We start from the raw sequence: 18,175 nt of genomic DNA, 5'->3' as shown, positions 1-18,175 counted from the left end.
CCTGTTAATCAGGCTCGGAAAGAGACTGAACTATGGAGGATTCAAGAACCGACAGATGATTTTGTTTTTCATTTTTAGTTAGTCATGTGTTTGTATTTGTCTGTGTGTGTGTGGGCATCTGTCTGTGTCTGTGTGTGTCAGGTCGATGAAATGGGAACAGTGGTTGGGAGTTGGCATACAGTTCGTGTCCCTGGCAGTGAGAAGACCCTGCGGCTGTCAGAGCTGGAGTCCTCCAGTCTCTATGAGGTGCTGATGGTGGCTCGAAGTTCAGCAGGCGAGGGCCAGGCAGCCATGCTCACCTTCCGCACCGGCAAGGGTCAGTCCAACTGCTGGCTCTTAACGAAAAAACACTTAAACACTGTTAAAAACAGCTGTTATAAGCAGTGTATCTTGAATTCCTGTGTGTATTAGGCTGTTTAGTGTTTCTTTTGGTATTCCTGGTAATAACTGACCACTGGAAGACACCACTTTACCCCCTTTTCCAACACATTTTCAGCTGCCTAAAACATCAAGAGTAAAGGTTTGGGTGTCCGCTCCTCTGCGTTAAAGAGCATCTGGTTGTTTCTGGCCCTCGAGATTTTGCACTGACATTCAACAGACATTCACGAAGAAATTTATTGGAGAAGAGGCAGAAACATGCATCTCTTTCTCCATCGATAGCAGTCTCATGAGAGCAGGGGTGTAAGAAAATGTACTGTAGCTTTTTGGGCTGATATTTGTGTCTCTACCTTCAGTGCAAACCCATATAGTCACGTTATGTTCGTGATTCATGAAAGAGGAAGAGGAAGCATCGTAAAGTATTGTCAACCAAGCTGACTTTTGGCTCAAGCACCTAGCAAAATGAAATTAGTTCACAGTTTGTGTGGACTAAGGAAGATTAATAACTGAAGAAGAAGCAGATGAGACAGGCTGAGGATAAGTGAAGACACCGAAACAAAAAATGATGACACTGAATAACTGCTGGATGACTGAAAATGTATTATATACAGCCATGTACTGTGTCTGAGGGTAGATTATTCCTTTTATATGACTACTTCCACCACATTCCATTTAGGATTATAATTGGACAATCATAATGATCTGTATCATAATCATAGTGAATGGTTGTGAATTTTTTTTTTTTTTTTAGGAAAAAAAGAACAACCGCAAATGTTCCAAAAACGAACAATAATGCTATAACAGCAGGGTTGACAAAATGTTCCCTGGTCAGAAATATGTAAAATACTGCCAAAACCCACACATATGATTCTATCCCAAGGGTGGTTAAAAAAAAATGGCAGCCAGGCTCTTATGTCCAGATGCGGCTCCAAACTCGCCAGAACAATGCCACCTCTTTCAGAAATAATTGGCTTATCCTCAACAAGGTCTGTGAATTTTTTGTTTAAATTATATTTATTCATTTAACTGTTCAATTATATTTTCTGTAAAATGTATCTCCCTACATGATGCTTGTTTCAAAACCTTGTCCACATTGCCAGAAATACAATTCTGGTGGAGACGTACTAAATCCAAATACATTTTTTTTTTTTGCTTACAAACAGTCAAAAAAAGTCCAAAAAATATCAGAATCAGCCAAATGTATATAAATAAAAACCTCAAATACCCAGAAGCAATAATGAGGACAGTGATAACTATGGCCCTGTTTAGAAATAAATAAAGTACAACATTATTGTTCTTTTATCTTTACTTAAGAATCTGAAAAGTGTTAAACTGGAAACACATTCACATCACACACTAACACAGCTAAGCCTGAATCCCACCCTGATAACATCCGAACAGCTCCGGAAACTGCTTTTGGTGGAACTGATAGCACTGAAGACCTGCTGGGCTTTGTTTTTCTTATTCCCAGCTTTTCTTTTTCCTCTCTCAGAGAAGAGCACCACCTCCAACAAGAATCCATCCAAGCCTCCCATCATCTCTGTGCCCCCCAAAGCTCCAGAGGACAAAACCCCTAACACACACTTTGGTGTCGTCATACACGACAGAGGTAGGTGTAGACACAATCATCGACTGCCTTCAAAAGTCCTGTTTTGCTGCTGTAGCTGCTGGTCTGTGTGCAGAAAATGATGTTTCTGAGGAAGTTATGGGGCTTTCTGTCATGTAGATAGTTATAGTCGAGTTCATGACCGGACTGTGTTGAATAGATCTCAGAGCTTAATGTTTAGATAAGGTCTGCTTTGTTTCTTTCTGGCTTGGAGTACAAACAGTGAAATGATAGTTGACACCCGGTAATGACTCTTTGGGTGAAAGATGCTGTAAGCAGAAAGCTGTGATATTGTACACGGCTTTAGGGTTAGATCTGAGTGTGTGCATCTGTGTGTGTGTGTGTGTGTGTGTGTGTGTGTGTGTTTTACTCACATTACAAGCAGGCCTACTTCGCTGAAACTTTTTGGTCCATTGGTCTTTTCACTAACCCTCTTTTCTCTCTCACTCTCCTGCCCTCTCTAACTTTGTGGCTAAGAGCCCAGGCAGTAAGTACACATTACTCCACGGCATGCTGCTTCACTGTGATGTGTATTCTTTTCTTTTTTTTCTTTCTCTGTGAACTTGTTCCATCTTTATGAGTTGGGACGCAGTGATGACGGTTGCCAGTTCTCTTTGTGTTTTTAATTGGATTCACAGAAGTTTGCACGACTCAAAGGTTTTTTCTTATTTGTTTCTGTCCCAGTACCCGAGGCCCCCGATCGCCCCACCATCTCCATGGCGACTGAAAGTTCTGTGTATGTCACCTGGATACCGAGAGCCAACGGTGGGTCTCCGATCACAGCTTTCCGTGTCGAGTACCGACGTGGCCGCAGTGTAGAGTGGGTTGTGGCTGCGGATAATATCTCGCCTCTCAAGCTGTCTGTGGAAGTTCGCAATCTGGAGCCTGGTGAGCTTTCACATAATTCAAAACTTTTCTCTACAGTCCAGTGAAGCATGACATGATTCCTCTGCCCAGATAGAGGTTTCTTGATCCTTCCCCCTAGTAAAAAACAAATAGGAAAAACACAGATCTTAAATGATCAGTTGATGCTATGATTACATTTATCTTTATTTTTAGCAGTCAATTTAATCAAGTTAATCCAGACTAATGTTACCTGTTTAACTGCTGCACACAAGAGTGACTCATCCAGCCAGCTGATATTTAACTATTTTAGTTTATTATTAGTGACGCCCAAATTGTTTAAAACATGCAGTCATTGTTTTGTGATGCAACGATAATATATTTTTTGCAGCTTGGTTATTACTGTCTCACAATATTTGTAAAAAGTAGATAACCTACAGAATAAACCTCTCAAAGAATAAAATAAGACAGTGTGATTAATAAAGAGGAATTAATTAATTTAATAAGGATAATAATACTGCTCAGCACCACTGTACTATAACATTGCACATATCATTGTATTTCTTTCTCAGGCTCCACCTACAAGTTTCGCGTCGTAGCCATGAACATGTACGGCGAGAGTCCTCACAGCATTCCCTCAAAGCTATATCAGGTGCCACAAGCCAGCCCGCGGATCGCAGACCGTCCTGTGGTCGGACCTCACATCTCATCCACAGACGCCATCAGTGACACACAGATCATGCTGCGCTGGACTGTGAGTACACCACTGACATAGGAAGACGTTTATAGATCTTTTTCTTACTTCCTTAACTTTTTATAACTTGGGTCATATTTTCCTAGTTTTGGGCATCATCCCTGTCAGTGATATTTACATTACGTTGTACACACCAAGTTAATTGCTGAGATCTGGAAAAATAGCAGCATCGCTAAACAGGAGTCTGATGAGGCAAGAAACACGTACAGTCAGATTTGATACAAACTTATTTGGAAGTTTTTATGTGCAATAAGGGATTATTACAGACATTTTGGGTGCATTTAAATCTCTTGTCCCCAAGTCTTGAATGTCAAGTCTACAGCTCTGGAGTAGAAGTATAAAGTACCTCAAAATGCTAGTATTAAGAACAATACTTAAGTAAACATACTTTTACTGTTTGCCACAGCATAAGACCAGCCAGTGACAGAATAACTTGGGCGATGTAGTGTCTTTTCCAGCTGGCTCACCTGTGCTTGAGCTGCTGGTGGTTCTTTGGCAGCTTGAGACTTAATCAAAGCTTTAATTGAGCAGCTGTGCTGATTTAGAGCTCTGCTCTAACAGAGATTAAGAGGCCCTGTCTGTCTACGTTTTGATTCTGCTCTCTTCAAAGCTGTTTCTCCTCCTCACAACTGTTTGGGCTGCAGATGGATGTAGATAGTTCCCCACATTTACTTAACCTCAGACACTCTCATTATTTCCTGAACTTCAGACAGACAGTGCAATCACGATCTTGCTCGCAATCCTGTACATCTGCTGATAACAAGCCCTGCCATTAGTTGCTGGAAAATTTCCTCTCTTTGTATAATAATTGCCCACCAGATTGCTGTAGTCTAACGTAATCTTTTTTTCCATCCCCATCCAGTATAGTCCCTCGAGTAACAACAACACTCCAATCCAAGGCTTCTACATTTACTACCGTCCCACAGACAGCGACAATGACAGCGACTACAAAAGGGATATGGTTGAAGGTAAGTGGAAATGCTAGTTTTAATGTTTGTGTCATGTGTTTCCGCTGCAGATTGAGTGTGTAGCTGGTGTAGATTGTTTGTCGACAGCCCCGTCCCAGATGTTAAGCTCACACTTTGCAGAGGGTAACGGATACTCAGCGTCAAAAGTGGGCTGTAGTGAAGAGAGGCATTTCTGCTGTTTGATTTATAGAGAGTGCTGTCCCTGGGCAGCAAGGCTTTCTGAAATCTGTTTTTAATAAATGGCTGCCAGAGCTGAAATATGAGCCCAGCCAGAGGAGAGGGGCTCAGGTTGCTGGGTGGAATGCTAACAGTGGAGCCTGGTACAGGAAGGGAAGGAGGGACGTCCTTTCACTCCGCCCAACTCTTTAACATCTGAACGTCTAGTTTTCCACTAACTCCAAACTGTCAGGGACAAATGTCTGCAGGGCAGGGTACCCTGTAAGCAGTGTTTTGGGGATTTGAAGGTCAAAAGATGTCAATACATCTTGGTTACAAATGGGCTAAATTCAGTCAAAAAAGTGTTTTCGATATCTGGATATCTATGTAACTGTTTCCACAGCAATTCAATGACTGTATTTCAATGTATAGTTATGACCTGCTTCCACTTGCTATTGAATTATTTACATGCTGTTGAAAAAGTAATATATAACCTAGACATCTAAAAACTTTGCAACCAGTGTCAAAGCCACTTTTAAGTTTAACTTTGGCTCCCCAGCATCAAAAAAGACACTGTGGCAGATTGATTTGGCAATTTGACATAGACTGCACCATTTTTTTTTATTTATTTAGTTTATGTTCTTTTTTACAAGGATTGTCTAATTTTTCTGCTAAAACATGACTTGACAATCATTTGAAATATGTCTTTTTTTTTTTTTACCTGCAAATCCGGTTATCTGTGCTTACTTTATCTTTTGAAAATGTTAGTGCCAATATGATACCAGAGTTTCCGTACCAACACAATACTTTTTTGGATACCATACTTACATCCCTTTTTTTTGTTCATGTATAAATGAAATGTCTTAACACAATTAGCTGTATAAGAACTTTCTCAAAACAAGACAAAACTAATAATCTGACAAACCACTCGACGCAAACTTTCAGTAACCAGCAATTTGATTGTTGGTGCTACGGTCACATTTTGATCTGCACTCACTGAGTACTGTGGTTCAGTACCCTGCCCTACATGTTGCTGTAGTCACTTTCTCCTCACATAATCTTCTTGTGTCTTGTTTAAAACTGCATATTTGAAATCTGTGATTGATCACAAACTTCTGTTAATTTGTGTATTGAACATCTGCTTGTGTATTAATTCTGATTTACCACACAGAGTAGATTTAGATTTAGCAACAGCTTTCTTTTATTGTCCCCACTTAAAACAGTAAAAATCTACCTTGGGGCAGAGGTAGCACATGTGCAGTGATTTATTAAACTTCATATTAAACAAAACACAACAAGAACAGCAGCTTATTTCAGCCTCATTTGTTGGAAATGTAGCGTTTCCATGTTGAAGATTGTCGTCTCATCTGTGCTCTCGGAGCACGTAGTTGTGTGTGTGTGTGTGTGTGTGTGTGTGTGTGTGTGTGTGAGAATACTGGAGGCAAGCCAGGATAAACATGAAGCTGCCATATATGGAGCTCGTCTAGAGTAAAGCAACTGTCTGGGCCCTCGTGGGACTGACGGAGTAAGAGAGAGGGGGGGGGTGAAGCAAGAAAGAGGAGGGGGTGAATGAGAGCGAAAGCATGAAAGAACATGACCTCCGTGAAAGTGTGAGACATGAAGAGAAGGAAGAGAAGTAAGGAAATACTGATTGTGAGTTTACACAGAATTTGGAGCAATGTGAGTCAACACCGGCTCATAGAAGAAGTGATTTCTCACCTTTGTCCCCCTTTTTTTCCTCCTCCCTCTCTTCCGCCTTCTCAGGTGTAAAACACTGGCACATGATTGGACATCTCCAGCCTGAGACCTCCTATGATATCAAGATGCAGTGCTTTAATGATGGGGGAGAGAGTGAATACAGTAACGTCATGATCTGTGAGACCAGAGGTAAGAAAACACAAACTTTACCACAAAAGAAATGACTCATGCATCAGCCAGACCTCCACTTTATCAGAAGTCCCGGCATGTTTCTGGAAAGTAATTTTAATGACGGGAATGATCATCATAATTACACAACATAAATGTACTGAGTTTTATGAGACCAACAACAATGGTTTGCATTTTATAGTTTGGTACTGTGTTATTTTTCCTTGTTGCTGGCGGGTAAAAAGCTGTTCCTCATGTCCCCTCCTCCCTCTCTGCTGCAGCACGTCAGTCCCCGGGGTCGCCCAGCCAGCACCCCATCACCCCACCTGGTCCCCACCCGCAGGAGCCGCCCAGCCCACCTGGAGGACTGCTGTATCTGATTGTGGGCTGTGTTTTGGGAGTCATGGTGCTCATCCTGCTGGCTTTTATTGCCATGTGTCTATGGAGGAACCGCCAGCAGAACAACATGCACAGTGAGTTTATAGACAAACTAAACCCAAAGCGAGCATAAAAGAAGTAGTTGCTGCTCAGACTGTGAGATTTTAGATAACGTGTATTAAAAACCATCTATCATATAGCGTCTGTTGTGTTCGCTCCAAGTTTTACTGTAGTTCACTTTAAAATGAGTCTGCAGCACACATACAAAGAGTTAACTCCATTTTAGTTGTCTCATTTTAAAGATAGTTGGCCCCAAGACAGCTTGTGCAGCATATTCCAAGTGTTCATAGTTCATATATGGATCCCACTGCGCTTGCAAAAGTGTTTGCCATTGTTGGATAGACTCTTAACCAGACCTTTTGGATCTGTAAATATTTGGGGTTTTGTAGCTTTAAGATTTTGGCAAAAAGCTGATATTGAGTCACAGGTTCTTACTTTCTGTGTGATAAAGATAAAATAAAAAAGACTAAGAAGATTCTGACAAAGTTTCCATGTCAAATTTCAGTGCTTAATACTGACAGGCTGCACACTGACAAATATCTAAAAGTGGCTCTTCAGATACAAAAAAGAGATACATTTATTTCATATCCAAAAGGTTAAAAAGTATGGGGGGGAAAACAAGGAAATATTAAGGTTAAATACCTAGCTAAGTAGATAAGTAATTAATTTTTGTTGTTGTGATGAATGTTCCTTAAACTAGGCTAGATCAGACTTTCAAACCGGTCTCTCTCTCTCTCTCTCTCTCTCTCTGTCTGTCTGTCTGTCTGTCTGTCTGTCTGTCTCTCTCTCTCTCTGTAGAGTATGACCCACCCGGCTACATGTATCAGCCAACAGAGATGAATGGCCATGTTCTCGAGTACACCACTTTGCCTGGCTCCAGCCGCATTATTGGGGGAGTCCATGGGGGCTACGGGCACAGTGGCCCCATGTTACCCCAAGGGTGTCATCACCTCCACCACAAACTCCCCAACGGCTTGGCGCTGCTCAACGGCTCCGGCAGCCTGTTCTCACCTGGCCACCCACACGGCCACGATGGCACCCTGCCCCACAGCACTCGGGACTGCGAGCACTCGCACCCTCACCACCACCATAACGTGAGTTCTGCAGTCCAAACACCACATGGTACTCTAAACCTAGAGACTGGACACCTTATTCATATCCATGATATACAAGTATCAAATGACCAAGTGTGGTATTTTACATCAGCAGGTGCAAATTCAGTTTGGTTTGGCTAAATGCAGTGTTTGTATTCTCTTGTCAGGGTGGAGGCATGTACACAGCTCTTCCCCAAACAGAGTCGTCTGATTGTATGAGCTGTCAAAACCTCTGCAACAATAACAGGTATGGGAAGAAGTCTTTTTAATCTAATTTAGCATTGTGTATCTTTTGCTATCTTCATCTTGTACATATTAGGGTATTAGAAATCTGGGAATTTATTAGTTTATTTTGATTATTAAAGAATGGGTGTAATTTGGAAAAATATCAATAATAGAAAAATCCAGGCAAGAATCGGATCTGTCAAAATGTCACTTGTGAGACAACCCAATGACACTCTGTAGTTTTCCTGTTTTTTACTTATTTAAAGGGATTCTGGTGCATAACCCGCAGCTTGATTTCTATTAACGGAAAATTTTCTGAGCTGTGTTTGTCACAAGAGCACCTCAATCACTCTAAACTACAGCGATAGGTGTCTCCCCGCAGCAGGAAGCACAGCAACTTTTAGGTGGGCAGACTGGTTAGGTTAAACCAATCTGCTCCTTTTAAAAAAATCAGTATTTTTTGGGTGAAAATTGGAAAAAACTGAAAAAGATTAGCCATATGGACATAGCAAGGAAATGCACTGCTCATATTTCATAAGAGAACACACACACACACACACACATATTTCCCCTGCTGCTAGTCCTGTTTATGTACTTAAGGGTCCCCAGCATCACAGTTTACCCTGTGTGCACCCAGGCAGCAGACCTAATGAGCCCTGTATTTATTTTCCTCTGGCTGCTGGGAAAAGAGGGGGTGTGGTCACAATTCAATCATGTGCCAATAGAGAGAAGCTGAGTGCAGGGAAACATGGTGAAGCTCGCTGCGTGAAACTTTCTGCGTTTGGGAACTTCACCGGAGAGCAAAACCACAATGTGTCACAGTTATTTAGAGGCAGTGAGACTAGAGCTTTAATCTCCAGTTCAACTGTTGAAAACTCCTTTTGCAGCTGTGCGAGAGTGCTCCAGTTGTGTTAGAGCTGTCATTGTTTTGCACTTTGTTAGGAATATTAACACAAGGGTTTTCTGTGTCTGGCGGAAAACCCATAGATATCTGCAGAGGAAGAACCAGAGCAGTATGTGACGCACCATTGAGAGTTGTCAGTGGGTGAGCCCTCACACACGGGCACCTTATAAACCAATGTGTCTCACTTTTCTTTCCATCTCTCTCTGTCTCTGAGCAGATGTTACAACAAGACCAATGGCACTTTCTCCAGCGGCACTCTGCCTCTAATGCATCGTGTGGCACCGTGCCAGCAGGACGGGCTGGAGATGATGCCTCTGGGCCAGGTTTCGTCGCAGTGCCATGGCCCCGACAGCCAGATGCACTCTGGTGACCAGGGGGCCGACGCAGGGTACCAGCCAGACGAGCACAAGGAGTCCTCGCCCTCACAGCATTCCTGCTGTCTGGTCGGGAACAATGAAAACTGTCCAGCAGACAACACTGGTGAGACACATTTTTATACCAAATGCCCACAAAATCTTTCCAAGTACTTTGTCTTTTTCCTCCTCCACCACTGTTTTTCTTCCTCTTCTCTCTTTCTGGTATTTTCTCTCTTCTATGTTATACAGCACCAGTAGATAATAGAAAAAGCATTAGATTCTGCCTGAGTTTTTTGAATAATTATATTAAGTTTAAATTGCCACAGAGAACTGCAACTTGGCACTGCCTTTTTGGCCCTGGTTATGCATTTGAATTTCCTATTTATTTCAGAAAATCTATAATTACAGGTAATTTTTGGATAATCTTTTAATCGAAACACCAATTAGTTGAATCATGAGGTTATAGAATAAGACTATAGAAAATATGATATTCAAAAACTAGATCAATTTTAGGCAGGCATGACCTTACCGCCTTCAGCATAGCATACGATGTCAACAGTGAAACTATTTAGTGTGATTTACCTTTTAATGTTGGGATGGTAGTAGCGTCTCTTAATGGTGGCTTGTGGCCAGTGAAGTATTTCATGATAAATGTAGGAATAATGCAGTATAACAAAATTACAATCAGATTGACTAATGGCTTCTACAATAACCTATATAAATATACTAGTTATAAACCACATAGCTCATTGTAATTTTAAGCTGAGACAGTTACAGGAATAGAACATTGAACTTTTATCTGTTCGGTAAGTATAAGGCTTGTCTGTGCTAAGCTAAGCTAACCTCCTCCTGGCTATAGCTTCATATTTACCATACAGAGTGGTATCAATCTTTTCACATAACTCTTGGTAAGAAAGCGAATAAGCAAAATGTCAAACTATTGCTTTAAGACATTAGAGCTAAAGACAAATTCCCAGGGATTAAGTGAAAACATTTACCTCCAGACCCTCATGGTTCAACACTATTGTGAAGTCGAACTCTGACTGTTCTTCTTCATGCCTTACTCATAAGTTTTTATATCAATACCAATCCTCATGTTGTATGCAGACAAACTATGCAGCATCACCACAAATTACACTGTGGGTCTGTCCAGAATCTGTTCTTGTCTTTTTTAATATGAAGTATAAACCAAAGACTCTCCTTTCTCTCTGTGCAGCTGAGGAGGAGCTGGAGTGTGTGGACATGGAGGGGCCTGTGGTGTGCTGGGAGAGTCTTGGCCTGCCAGACTTGGACTGTGACGAAAAGCCTGGGTGGATCTCCAGCAGCAGCCTGGCAGGAGAGCTGATCCAGCCCAGCCCACAGGAGGTCTGAACACAGCCCACACACAAACACACTCATGCAGTGTGGAGGGTTTAGAGAAACCAGGCAGAGAGACTGGACAAGAGACAGTGGTGGAAATATCACAGAGGAAGGAAGGAAGAAGATGAGCGATGGGATAGTCAGAGACACTGCATGTTACGGTGACAAGGACACAAAACTTTCGATGGACTGAGCTGAAATAAGCGATGTGGGAAAAGAGAATGACTACAAGAGACTGAGAGCAAACCCAGATGGAGAGAAACGCAAAAATCAAAGGAAACGTTGCTCAAAGACAGAAACTATATCCCACTGGAGTGAAGACTCATTAAAGATCAAAAACTCTTTAGATGACTTATTTATTTTTTGTTGTAGTAAAATATTATTTCATATGAATGTATCTGTTTTAAAGGAACAGTTTGTCTTTTATATTATTTATGCCTTTTGGATGAGAAATACTTTTTATTTTTGTTGTTTTGTCCCTCTGTGTTCCCCACTCAAGTGTGGAGATTAGCAACTGTCTGTGTAAAGTTTTGTAATAATATAAAGAGAAGATATGAAAGAGTAAACAACAACTTATGTTCAATGTCTTTCCTCCCCTCCTTCATGTGCAGCCAATGAATGATTGACGTAGTGAATTTCCCGGCCTCGATCCAAACCCATCGATATTTCTGGCAAGCCTTTGATGTGGCTCTGTGATGGGCTGTTCCACTGCAGTGACCCCTGAATGGGGTGAACACTCCCTTCACTGTTCAGATTAAGGCTGCTGCTCTTTGCTTCAGTGAATACTTGATAGCTCATCACTTTACGCCAAATGCACTGTTGCTTTGAGAGCACTGTTGACCTACTGGCCCCAATCTGTTAGAGAAGTGGAGTAGTTACATTAAAACAGAATTAAGCGTGAGCAGCCCTCTCACACAAACTGCTCTGCTGCTAGTAACAGAATACATTCCCATCCTTTCTAATTTTGAGGTCACACAGTTGAAGTTTATCTGGCCAGGTGAAATTCTGGTGTCGGGTGCAAATCTCCAGCCACAGGACGAACTAAATCTAAATCTAAACCACAAACTGTGTCATTAATAGCAGCAAATGCTCCATCCAGAGAAAACTTTATCCTCTCTTATCAATGTGGCATTCTTGGTATTAAAGGGTCAGATCACCCAAATCACAAAAAACGTTTCGCTTAACCCCGATAAAGCAGATTGTTTCATTTCATTATACCTACAAAGAAGTAGTCTCAGTTAGTGAGCATTGATGTCTTTGGATTGTCAAGAGTAAAAGGTTGTTTATGAACACACACAAGGCTATTGACTTTAACATGTGAAGTCAAAACTATTTGCATGGCTGGGTACCACTAGGGGCTAAGTGGTAAAATATATTATTTTGTTTCACAAAGTGGGAAGGTTGGTAAAAAATAATGGCCATCTGTCCCAGTTTAATGACATTACATTCCATGATTTCTGGGGTTTGAGCCAGTGGATGAGCACTGGCAGTTGGAGCTGCTAACATGCAAAGTTGTCTGATGTATCTCGCTGTAAAGAACAAAATGGACAGTGGTATATCAGAAATAATAATAGAAATAGAAGGGGGGTGAGTTGAAATGAGTAATTCTGTCGTCAAAAGTTGATGTGCGATGCTCCTGATGTGTGAAAATACTGCAGATAACTCATTCATAACAGTTATAATATACTCTTCTCAGGTTTCAGCCTGCATTTGCCAAACCCATTTTGTGCAGGCTTAAACCCTCCATTGGTTTTAAAATAATCTCCATGGTGTGCTGGCTGATTGGAGTTGATAGGATTGCAGTGGGCAGATGACAGGGCTGGCTGGGCTTCACTGAGGATGACTGTGGTGCAGGCTTTCCATGCCTGGTGCCTGTCTGCCTGTGTTTGTGCCAGAGTCGGCTGCCAGTCCTCAGGCCCTGGCTCGCCTGGCATCTCTCCTCCCCCTGATGGTATACGGGATATTCCTGGCACCCGGATTTACTCGCCTGCTGCTGAGGCGTGGCATAGCCTCTTCCGGCTGTTATTTTTAGTCTCAATGGAGGCTGGCGGCATTCGTTCAGTTTACTTGACTTAAACTCAGTTCTTTCCCAGGAATAGCCTGCCTGAATTTCTCAGCCTAGAAGTTTTTGTGATTTTGTTTTTGTGGTGAGTCCAAAACAAAAAATGACTCACGTCCCGGAATGATGGTAAGAACTGGCCATTCTCTGCACAGTCTCATTAAGTTTCCTTTCATATTTTATTTTATTTCCATGCAGTAGCTCATTCGAGTGTCCATTATGATTCTCATGCTGACATTAGGACAAAAAAGGAACAAAACAATGGGTAGGAAATGAAGCTGGAAACGAAAGAGAAATGGTCCGGGGAGGGAGAGGGGATGCTGACAGATGCAGGCTGGGCTGATGAGGAGAAGATAAGGGCAAGGTTGTCTCTAAATGAGCTGCTTCTCCATCTCCCACGTCTATCAGTCGGCACTCTCCCTCAGCCCTGCCCTGCACCCTCTACCCACGCAGCTACACCCCTTCATTAAGGAGCCCATGGGAACAAGAAAGCTCATTGTCCGCCCTGGAATTTCTGCCCCTTGCTGCAGAGCCGACCTGTTAACGCCAGTCCCTCTCCCCTCCGCCCACCATTCTTCCTCTCTCTCCCCTCTCCAGCACACCCTGAATGAATGCAATTCTTATGAATCAGGCAGTGTGTTGTTAACTCGCTTGATTCAGCCCCGGGCGGTTTTATCCTTGAGATGTCACAAACCCCAAGTGAAGCACGTTGTGGTTGGATGAACTCCAACGGCTTTAAAGTGGGTCCCTGCAAATCATGAGCTTATATGACTAATAATCTATATGTTCCCTCGAGGATGTATATGTATTTATTTGTTTTCAGGCTCAAGTCTTGATGCATGAAGATGCCACGCAGCCTACATTCAGTTGGGTTTTCATGCTCATGTAACCACAACATTTGTACACTGCACCTGTTGGTTATAATCAGGGGAAAACCAGAAACACTGTCTCATCTTTATCCCAGCTGCATCCATTTATTAATTGTTTTTTTCTTCCTGTCAACAGGACCTGTTGACATGAACTAACTTTCAGAATGAAATGAATGGTATTCACATGAGTCAGAAGACATTCTGAGAGCCACACTTGCTGAAAAATAATTCATAATGTAATTTTTATTCACCAAGCACTCTAGGATATCTGTGCACAGATATGAGTAATGTATTGTTTATTTTATACGGATTAATTCTTTAAGAGAACATTTGTTTTATGTGCAAGGATTTCTGTCAAGGTATCTGTCAGTTCAAAGGAGCTTAAATGTTCCCCAGAAATTATTCAGGAATGAGTGTTTGTGGCCTCCAGCGATGTGTTGAGATGTGTCAGTATGCTCTAGAGTTGCCACAATTTCTCACTGTTGAAAGTGACAAGAAACAGTAGTTAAATAACGAAGACCGTCTAATGCACTTAAAGAAAGAAAACAACACAGCAGGGGGGCTATTAGAATTAAGCAGAAACAGTAATGAACAATATATTTCAAGAAAATCAAACAGAAAGCAAAAAATTGTTTTGTCTAATGAAGCCACTATCCAGATGGTTTTAATAATAAACACAATTCAAGACTGGTGAAGTATTTGAAATGGAAACCACAACCTCAGGTCTACATGGTGTTGCGCTTGGTAAGTTTATATAGCCACAAAGATTGCAGGAGACAATAGCACAGTCTTTCACTGATCGAAATGTTTCAGTGTACAGTCCAGTGTGGTTCATCCAAATGACAAAAAACACATTTTCTCACTTAACTCTTGTGGTATTTAGCCCGGGAGTTTTGGGTTTATTTGCCCAGGTTTTGAGTTACCTGTTTCTGCGATTTCTGCCTCCATCCCAGTACAATGGAGGTGAGTGGAATTTTATTTGTGATGCTTACAGAATTGAAAAATGACCTTTAGAAATTGTACAGCAATGTGTCCATCCAGAAAGTGCTGGGAAACTGCTACCCTGGACAATTCACAGAACAAAATGTCATTGTTTTTTTTCTTCAATAGAAATAGCTTCTGATAAAATTGTACACAGCGATGATTATCCAGAGTAACCAGGACTTTGAGAATATGTTTTCTGGAATGTGGATGAACCAACTCTTTAAAGCAGATGGTTTGAAGATACACACAGTGGTCACGAATCCTAAAAGTGGACATTAATGTAGCACACTAATGAAATGATGAGAATGATGTAAAAAAAAATGTCATCAGTCGTCCTCCACATCCAGCCGGGTAAAGTAGAAAGTTATCCTGGCCCCTTCATCTGTATCATACAAAGCCTGGCAGGTGTACATCCCCTCTGCATCTGTCTGAAGCTCCTCTATGAGTAAAGCAGAGGTGTTGACGGGTACCTGCATATGGCCCAGGCTGCTGGACTGAGACTGGAGCTTTGGGCCCTGTCCGTAGTTGTAAGCCACTGCTACATTATTATCAGTTCCTGATTTGGTGAATCCCCAGATGAAGATGGTGGGCATGGTGGAACCACAGTCCAAGGTGACTGAGCCTCCCACTGTTGCTGTAGCATTGGAGCGAATGTATTCCACCTCCTCAGGGTCAAGTATCTCCAGACCTGTAACACACGACAGCCAGAGTCAGTTACTATTACTGTGAGGAAAGAAAATCTCTTGTGTTGTTTTCTACACATCAACAAAAACAGCTTCTACAAGCTCACTATTGACAGATGTTTATTAATAAGTGTCTTCAGAAAACTTTTGCAAGACCTCACAGTTCGTTTGGAATGGACTGCGTCAGCTCTTGAGGACGAACAACATATAATTAAACACACTAGTACTGTAATTTATCTGCCTCTGGCCTATTTGATGGATCCAATTCTATGTCCCTCCCTCTGGCTGCGCTTAGCAATTTGACATAATGACAGCAGTTTGTGATAGTCTACTCGCCTCAACTTGTCTCCAACACAACATCTTTGTTGTTAAAGTAAGCTAAAGTACAATGAGCCTTTACCTTGTAGAGGAAGAGCCAGCCAGCAGAGAAGCAAGCAGAAATAAGGAATCATCCTCAGACTCCCTGTGGTGCCACAAAGCTTCAACTGGAACTCTCAAGTCAGGAGGCTATTTAAAGCCTATCACAGTGGTGAAAGCGTGTCTCCTCTCCAGTCCACACTGCTGTACACATTGAGAGTGACTGAGCAAGGCTGGAGGACAGACATGGAGAATTCTTTCAAACTACACTGGATTCACTTTCAATTATTCATCAGCGCTTCCACCTCTCCAGTGTCGCTTCATTTTGCCTGTCTCTCCAGCTCTCCACTCATGACTGGGCTAATGGCTAGACCTGAGAGTGAAAGGTGTAGGGTGTCAGGATGATGCCATCGCCTCATATATTATTGAATAAACTGGTGTAGATAGCCTTTTTAGAAATTCTATCACTGAAATGAAAACCAGGACCCGGCAAGGTCGGAAAATCGGCGCAGAGGCTCCCACGGAAACACATGCAAGTTATTATTTATCGTATGAGAGGCATGCAGCCTGAACAAAATCACCACTGATTGATGTCATCTACTGATAACTGGTTTTCTCATGACTCAGAGGACAACACTGTGTCGTCTCCAGGCTTAGACAAGTGTGAATCATGGAAGCAGTGCACATAGACACTTAAAAATGCATGGGTTTTTGCATAATTCATGTATGGATATTAGTCCCAAAATCCTTAAATGGTTGTTGAACCCATGCAAGTATCTCTGGTGTAACGAAAAAAGCTCTGTTTAGACTAGATTTAGGAGGAGACAAAGAGTGAGCATCATTAGTGGTGCCACGCAGCAGCCGCCAGTAAAAACTGGTTGATGTTTGGGCCTGCTAGCTGCAACAGAAGAGGCTGAAGCTGAGCAGTGCTGCCCTGCAAGCCCATAAACCTGCTCTTACTGGAGGCAGCCCCAGACTGAGGAAAAGTCTCTAATTAGTAAGGGCTTAGTGTTCAGCTCTTTTGGGGGAGAAGAGGAGGACTAAATTTAGAAGGCTGCTGGAAGACAGACAGATGTAATAAAAATGCAATATAAAACAACATGGTTTCTGAGGGCAGAGTGGACTGGTAGATGAAGTTCAAAGATGTGTCAGAGAAACACTGACAGGCTAATAAACACATTACACAGTGATGTTTCTGATAAAATTGCCAAGCAGTATATTGCAATGGAAAATATTGACCTGAAGATTATGTACGAAAGACCAAAATGTTTGCAAATGAGCAGCAACAAGAGAGGAAGACAGAAAAGGGGATAGTCAGGAGACTACTGTGTTTTTGCAGGAAAACAAGACATGCTGCAAACTCTTTGGACTTCCACATTGATATAAACCACTCTTAACCTCCTAACAAAGAAAGACAACAAGTTTATGAGAAGTTAACACATTTGGGCGACTTTTAGCTTCTTTTGGAAAGAACTATTAACTTGTTGGAAGGCAGTTTTAAGTTACTTGCACTCCACTGGCTTGTACCCCAGCCTACAGTCTGCCAGAAATCAATTAGAAATGCTTTAAAATAATAATAATTTGTCTCTCCTTTCTAACTTTAAAACAGTGTAAAAATAGTATTCTAATAATTTTAATTTGACAAAATTGTATTTGTTTACCATCAAAACTAAGGGAATAACTTGGTTTTACACCATAACCACCTGTTATCATGTGGCTGAGGTCATGTGATGACACCTGAGCAAGTCCTATTTGCTGAAGAGGGCTGTGGGATACGGTCAAAAGCTCTGGGAATTGCAAGTTGACCTTGCATTACGGGCAGTAATTTGTTTTAGCTTTTGCACCCTACTTCAGAAAAGTCAGTTTATATTGTATTTGATCTGAATTAGGCCTTAAAGAAGCAATACAATTATCCTACTCAATACAATACATTCATTTTGTGCACAGTAAAAGTTTAAGCCCATGCCAGTGCAGCCAGGCAGCTGACACAACCGTCTTGCAGCTGCTGCAGCAGGCTATAACATCCAAGCTATGACAAAGAGAGAGTGTGATTTGTCATTAATGGGACCAATAAGTCCTGTCCTGTTGGAGTAAGAGCTGACCAAATTCTTTACTGGTGAAGCACATCCTTTCTAAGTGGTGCAGAACTGCACACAAGGGCCTGCCACATCTGCTGGCTTCCTGCCTGATTTGCTGCCTGGCTGCTTGCAACTTTAAAAAAATTGGGAAGGAAGAAGGCCAGGCGACTGGAAAATGTGAGTCGTTGAAAAACAAAA

The 18,175-nt window shown here is 41.9% G+C and overlaps 1 protein-coding gene across 2 annotated transcripts in view; it reads left to right on the top strand.

Annotated features, from left to right (window-relative positions):
- Window positions 1-11,530, top strand: part of cdon (cell adhesion associated, oncogene regulated) — a 32,029-nt gene extending 20,499 nt beyond the window's left edge. For both annotated transcript variants that reach the window (XM_044202605.1, XM_044202606.1), the window contains 11 exons: window positions 142-316; window positions 1,871-1,987; window positions 2,669-2,872; window positions 3,400-3,581; window positions 4,444-4,549; window positions 6,470-6,592; window positions 6,853-7,044; window positions 7,808-8,103; window positions 8,271-8,350; window positions 9,450-9,712; window positions 10,805-11,530. In XM_044202605.1, coding sequence (XP_044058540.1) covers window positions 142-316; window positions 1,871-1,987; window positions 2,669-2,872; window positions 3,400-3,581; window positions 4,444-4,549; window positions 6,470-6,592; window positions 6,853-7,044; window positions 7,808-8,103; window positions 8,271-8,350; window positions 9,450-9,712; window positions 10,805-10,959 — 1,893 coding nt within the window. In that variant the 3' untranslated portion in view covers window positions 10,960-11,530. The remainder of the gene's footprint in view (window positions 1-141; window positions 317-1,870; window positions 1,988-2,668; window positions 2,873-3,399; window positions 3,582-4,443; window positions 4,550-6,469; window positions 6,593-6,852; window positions 7,045-7,807; window positions 8,104-8,270; window positions 8,351-9,449; window positions 9,713-10,804) is intronic.
- Window positions 11,531-18,175: the final 6,645 nt, after the last annotated feature.

The sequence above is a fragment of the Siniperca chuatsi genome, linkage group LG7 (assembly GCF_020085105.1).
Source record: "Siniperca chuatsi isolate FFG_IHB_CAS linkage group LG7, ASM2008510v1, whole genome shotgun sequence".
NCBI classification, from domain to species: domain Eukaryota; kingdom Metazoa; phylum Chordata; class Actinopteri; order Centrarchiformes; family Sinipercidae; genus Siniperca; species Siniperca chuatsi.
The sequence above is the reverse complement of the archived record's forward strand: the minus strand, read 5'-3'. Positions and strand labels throughout refer to the sequence as shown.